Source organism: Sinocyclocheilus rhinocerous, unplaced genomic scaffold, assembly GCF_001515625.1.
Source record: "Sinocyclocheilus rhinocerous isolate Xijiao unplaced genomic scaffold, SAMN03320098_v1.1 scaffold7725, whole genome shotgun sequence".
Lineage (NCBI taxonomy): Eukaryota > Metazoa > Chordata > Actinopteri > Cypriniformes > Cyprinidae > Sinocyclocheilus > Sinocyclocheilus rhinocerous.
In genome coordinates, this window is record NW_015664741.1 from 2,219 (window position 1) to 8,629 (window position 6,411).

Below are 6,411 nucleotides of genomic sequence, written 5' to 3' on the forward strand. Positions count from 1 at the left end.
GGAGGGGTCTGATTGGCTGCTGCTGGGCGTGGTGGCACCCAGACAAGAGCTGATGGAAGCAGCTTACCTTTGACCAGACTTGTAAACAGCACATCTACAGATGATCTTTCCTCAACAGTGTCCAGTGTTTCTCTTTTAAAGTTCAATGGAAGTCGACTCTCATCAAGTCCATCAAATATAAATGCTAGCTTATGTTCCTTATATAACTTTGATTTCTCCAGGTCCTTCAATTCAGGATAAAATTTCAGCAGAAACTCGTGGAGATTGACCTCTTTATCTTTAATCACGTTGATCTCTCTGAATGGAAGCAGGAACACACACTCTATATCCTGATTGGTGTTTCCTTCTGCCCAGTCCAGGATGAACTTGTGCACAGAGACAGTTTTTCCGATGCCAGCGACTCCCTTGGTCAGCACAATTCTCTCCTCTTTGTTTTTCCTCAGTTCAGTAAATATATCATTGCATTTGATTGGTTTGTCCTGTGTTTTTTTGTTCTTGTAAGCATCATCAATCTTCAGAATCTCATGTTGCTGATTGACATCTTTCATCTCTCCCTCTGTGATGAACAGCTCTGTGTAAACAGTCTTGAGATCTGTGTCATTGTCTTTGTTGCCCTCAAAAATACATTTAGCTTTCTTCTTCATGTTGTTTTTGTGAGTTTTCAAGAAGTTTTGCAGCTCTATAATTAAAAACAAATAAATAAGATTGAAAAAAAAAAACATTAAATAAATTTGACAAATATAATATTTTTCATATCAGCATGATCTGATGCAGATAGATTACATTCATACAGCTGAAAACAGCACAGTCCATCCCTAAAAACGTCATTTCAATTTTACAATTTCTGAATATGTTTTTTTTTATGTTCTTTCCAGATGACTTATTGAGTCAGATCATCTTTAGGTCATGCTGACTAATGTTACTAAAAGCTGATGAATGGTTTCCACATCATCTAGCACATCAAACAGGATGTGAGGCTGTATTTACAACATGTTTTGACCTGCTTAAATGAACCTTTGCATGTGTGATTGTAATCATGTCTTGATGACACCGAATGAATTTGGTGACAGTGCCACCTATTGGTCAACTTTAATAAACAATTGTATTACATTATAAGATGTTTAATTAAGGCTTTTAGTCCATTGCAGACTGGGAATCACTGGGGACATTCTGTTCTATTCATTATATTTTTATAAGATCTACCGCTGATGTGATTGGCCCTGTAATTGCTGCTTCAGTTAAATTTTCTCTTGTTTCAATTTACAGACAGTGATTGTTATTTACTCCAGAGCTGACCTGAATCAGCTCCAACAGGGACAGATGTGTTCGTATTGCCCTCAGCCTGAGCTGTGAGAGAGAGAGAGAGAAATAATGACTGAGAAACATAAATCACACAATTACATCACCAAAGAGGAAAGTTTATGTCAACCATCACACTGCTAAACAGTCAATCATGCTACAGTCACAGTGAATTAAACATTACCTTTCTTGTGTTTGTTCTCTAACTGTTCAGCCAAGTTATTCTGGTTCATCTTCCCCACGATGCCGACCGTGATCTTCACAGCTTCTTCTGGTCCAAAACACGCCACCATCTTTTCCACTGTTTTTATCCTATCAGCGTTCTCCATGTCAGACTTTGATATACACTCATGATGTTCCTGTAAGTGCCACTGAAACTCCTTCAGTTCAGCAGCTTCCAGCTCCTTCAGTGAGTTCACAAGCAGCTCTTTAACTGACGCCATCGTCCTTCACCCACTCACAGCTGCAGGACAAGAAGAAAAAGATCTGAAATTTCACTCTGAACATGGGGACCTAAACGCTCAGATGTTATTTGAATCATGAAGCTGTGAGCAGAGACAAATTAATCATCAGAAGTTTGTGTGAATCAAATCTGTTGAAATTACTTTAAAATATTAAATAATTTATTAATTAAAAAAACTACTGATGTACATAATGTCTCAATGCTGTCTAATACTGTAAGTGTATGACACTTTTAAATCTACAGGTATATATGCCTTTATCTTATGAAGTAGTATATATGTATATATATATATATAGTGTGTGTGTGTATTAGTTATTGCTACCTGATCAATAATAATAGGTACAAGCTAATAAGGTGTATTATCATAAATGAACACTTGTTACTAAACATTGTTTATTATTGAATTATGAGGAGCATACCATTAATGTATAATTGATAAATCATATAGATCAGTAGTATGAACTTTAAAAACTTAGTTAACATGATTCATAACTTAAAAGCAATACTTTTGGTAACAATTTATTTTGATAGTCCACTTTAGATATTTTACTAACTATTAGTAACTTTGCAACTAAAGTACATGTCAACAAACTAATTAACAAAGAAAGTCAAGGGACTACAACCACAGGATGGGAAACAGGAAATGGGGAACAAACTAAAAGTCAACATAATACCAGAGTACAGTGAAGCTTAAAATGCAAAGTATTTGTTACATGTAACATGTGATCCACATGTTGTAAAATAAAATAGGTAAATGTTATAGGTTGTAGTCTGTTTCATACTGTAACAACGGATAACAATACAATATGTCCCCTATGAACGGCATATGCAAATATTATGTAGAACTATTGTTTAAATCAAATTTATGCTTTAAAAGTAAGGCAAGGCAAGGCAAGGCAAGTTTATTTATACAGCACATTTCATACACAATGGTCATTCAAAGTGCTTTACATAAAAGAAAATAAAATAATAATAAAAAAATACAGTGGCGGCTCCTGCCAATTCTCTCAGGGGCGGCAAATGTTTGCATGATTAATGAGGATAGGTCACCCATTCAATTGATAAATTAACGGCTAGTTAAAAATGTAAAGGAAACTGAACTACTATAGTATTCATTAAAAATAAACTGACTCTAACAATCAATCTCTTGCTCTTCTTATGTTTCTATATGCGTGTTAACACAATTCAGCAGCAAATGAAGACTGAAGCCAGGATGTGGTTTTCCCGTACCCACTGTATATATATATATATATATGTATACACATTTAGACGTATAATTAGATTTGTATTAATAGCTGCCTTTCATAAATGTATATAAATAAAAAATTAAACATATGCAAATGAACAGCCATAGCAAAGAGGTCCAGAGTTCAGACAAGAGTTCAGAAATGTTCCCTTTTCAGGGTTTGGCAAAGCCTGGGAGATAAATTGGAGGTTTCGAGGGTTTTACCTCTGGAACACTGCATGTGAGAGTTCCTGAGGACGAAGACTGATTGTCTTCATCTTCCTCCTCCGTGTAAGGGCCTTCCATGGAGACCTGCTTCATCAAGGCATGGCAAGGCAAGTTTATTTATATAGCACATTTCATACACAATGGTAATTCAAAGTGCTTTACATAAAAGAAAAGAAAAAAATTATCACAACAATAAAACAAGGAATTTAAAACTTTGAAAATTATTTAAAAAATTGGTTTAAGAGGTTTAAAATGAATTTAAAACAGTTAAGAATAGAAAATGATTATACATAAAATACAGTGCAATCAGTTTGGACATTGCACAGTGCTCATTCAATAAATGCACAGCTAAACAGATGAGTTTTGAGTCTGCATTTAAATGTGACTATTGTTTTAGCACATCTGATCTCTTCTGGAAGCTGGTTCCAGCTGCGGGTGGCATAATAACTAAAAGCGGACTCCCCTTGTTCCTCTTCAGGAACTCGAGCTGCGTCGAAGCTCTTTGGGAACGCCCTCTGTGTGACCAAGCTCTGAATCACATGTGTAATCAGCCCAATGGAAAGGCGAGACGTCATAGGCGGGTGACATCATTGACCAGGAAGCTTAAAAGCACGTGCGGCGGAGCCGGCGTCAGCTTTCTGTCATTCAGCAAAGCGCTCTGTGTGTGTCAGTCTGATATCTGTTTGTGAGTCTTATTTAGTGTTGTTTGTCACGAAATCACAAGACAAAACCAAACACCCAAGGCGAGGGCAGGCAACGTTCAGGCTGTGTGTTCCTCCCTGCCCGCATTACTTTACGGGTGGGGATACACACAGTTTGTTTGTTGTCTGCTGTGGAGCGAAGCACGCAGAGTCAGCTCTTGAGGGAGCTGACGGCTCGCTTTGGTAGTGTTTGTTACTGCCTTGCTTCGCTCTCAGAGGGCTCTCTTATCTGCTTCCTTAACCACCAGATCCGGCGCCCGCTCTCGGGGTTTCGGAAGCCCGCGCTGCGGTCCTTCCCCGCGAGGAGATGGCACGACGCTCCGCCTGTCTTTCTCAGAGGAGATTGATTTGGAGGGCGTTGATGATCAGCACAAGCATCAGTTAAACAAGCATCAGTTGCACAAGCATATTATGCCTGATATTATAATGAGCTGCATTAATGGGGAGCGGAGCCGATTGTGCTTTTCCCGCTGTTAAGCTCGCCGGGCACGCTCCGAGGAGTGTGTCCGTGCCTGTGATCCTGCGATTGCGGTTCTGCTGCTGCTGAGGCACGGCGGCGACTGAGATCACGGGGATCGCACATGATCTGGCAGACGGGTTGGAGACGGCTCTTCCTATCTCCACCCGTATTCCCTAGATCTAGAGCTTGTTCTTGAGGCTTGGAAGCCCGCGCTGCGGTTCTTCCCCTCTGAGTGAGAGCTCGCTGCTGCGGCCATCTTTCTCTGAGGAGATTGATGTTGCTTGTGTGACTGAGCGGGCTCACGCGCTGCAGAGGCAACGCCTATATTGCATCATTTCGGTTTTGATGTGAATCTTACTACACCAGACCGTATTTACTCTGGTTGGTTGACTGCATTTTAATTCTGAGGAATAAAATTATGTATTTATCTGACTATGAGAAGTTAGATATACAGGGGCTCTTGGGATAAAATTTCTCGAGTGAGAGCACGCGTTTACCTCTCTTCCTCTGAGGAGGTTGAGACGGTCAGCAGAGGCTGCTGGGCAGGAGCAGTCCCAACCTACCGTGTTCCAGCCCCTCATTCTGGGGGTGTCACTTCTCGTACTCCACAGAGTCTAGAGTCAGAGTGGCGTTCCCAGGCCGAAGGCTTCTAGCGAAAGGCGGTTCTGCGGACCGTCATTCTCGCTGGATAGTCTTCGTCGCTAACGTCCTGACGCTTAAGGCCTAGGACTTTTTGAGGGCAGCTCCCTCTGGGGAAGAGCGGTGTACACCGCATTACACGGTGCCCATCTCTCCTCAGTGCCCTCAGGAGATCGGTCTGCCAACCCTGCCGATGTTCTAGGGCGCAGCAGTCTCCGGCGAGCGCTTCTCTCAGTTACCGCCCGGAAACGTAGCGGTGCTAAGAGGCTCACTACCTCTATGGAGGTCCCTAGAGCAGTTAGTACGGCCGTCCCCTGCCGGTCCGCCGCTTCAGGGCACCAAGCTAGCTGCTCTAAGTGCACCAGAGGCCAGTCTCGTGAGACTGGTTCCCTTAGGAAGTCATCTGGCGGTGTGGGAGCCCTTGCCAAGCGTGCTTCATTGGGTCCTGCCCCGAGCAGGCTCTGGTCTAGTCTTCCTAGCAGGGTCTGAGGGCTGTCGTTTTCAATAGGAGACTTTAGCTATGAGAGTCCTGATGCGGTGGCTCAGGACCTCGGAGGGCAGCTCCCTCTGGGGAAGAGCGGAGTACACTGCATTACACGGTGCCCGTCTCTCCTCAGTGCCCTCAGGAGATCAGTTTGCCAACCCTGCCGGTGTTCCAGGGTGCAGCGGTCTCCGGCGAGAGCTTCTCTCAGTTACCGCCCGGAAACATAGCGGTGCTAAGAGGCTCGCGATCTCCACGGAGGTCTCTAGAGCAGCTAGTACGGCCATCCCCTGCCGGTGCGCCGCTTCAGGGCACCGAGCTAGCCACTCTGGTTACACCAGAAGTCAGTCTCGAGAGTCCCTTAGACTATTTGGCAGCGTGGAAACTACTGCCAAACGTGTCTCAGTGGGTCCTGCACACTGTAGTGAGAGGCCACAGAATCCAGTTCGATTCTCCTCTGCCTCAATTCAACGGGGCCTTTCCCACCCTGGTGGGACCCGAGCAGGCTCTGGTAATGGAACAGAAGTAGACACTCTCCGAGGACGGAGGCCATCGAGGTGGTCCCTCCTTGCGTAGTAGAATCCGGGTCCTACAGCCCGGATGAAGGATTGCATCCTATTTTAGATCTGCATTTTTTGAACCGCTCAGTCAGGGGACTGAAGTTCAGCACGCTTGCACTCAAACAGGTCGTGTCTCAGATCAAGTCCGAGCACTGGTGTGTCACGATCGATCTACGAGATGCACATATCTCCATCCTTCCTCATCATAGGAAGTTCCTGAGGTTTGCTTTTGGGGGCAAAAGTCTACCAATACCGGTTCTTCCTTTGGCCTTGCACCCTCACCCCACACTTTTCACGACTCAACCACATCGACGATTGGTTGATATTAGCTCAATCAGAGCGGATGGCAGTTCGA

General features: G+C 43.5%; 1 protein-coding gene across 1 annotated transcript; it reads right to left on the bottom strand.

Moving 5' to 3' along the window:
• Positions 1 to 2: 2 nt before the first annotated feature.
• Positions 3 to 1,742, bottom strand: LOC107730411 (NACHT, LRR and PYD domains-containing protein 3-like; the record flags this gene model as incomplete). The annotated part of the gene is made up of 3 exons (XM_016541256.1): positions 1,484 to 1,742; positions 1,297 to 1,347; positions 3 to 679 (listed from the first exon to the last, which is right to left on the bottom strand). Coding segments are annotated over exons 1-3 (987 nt in total), but the record flags the coding sequence as incomplete, so codon positions are not given.
• Positions 1,743 to 6,411: the final 4,669 nt, after the last annotated feature.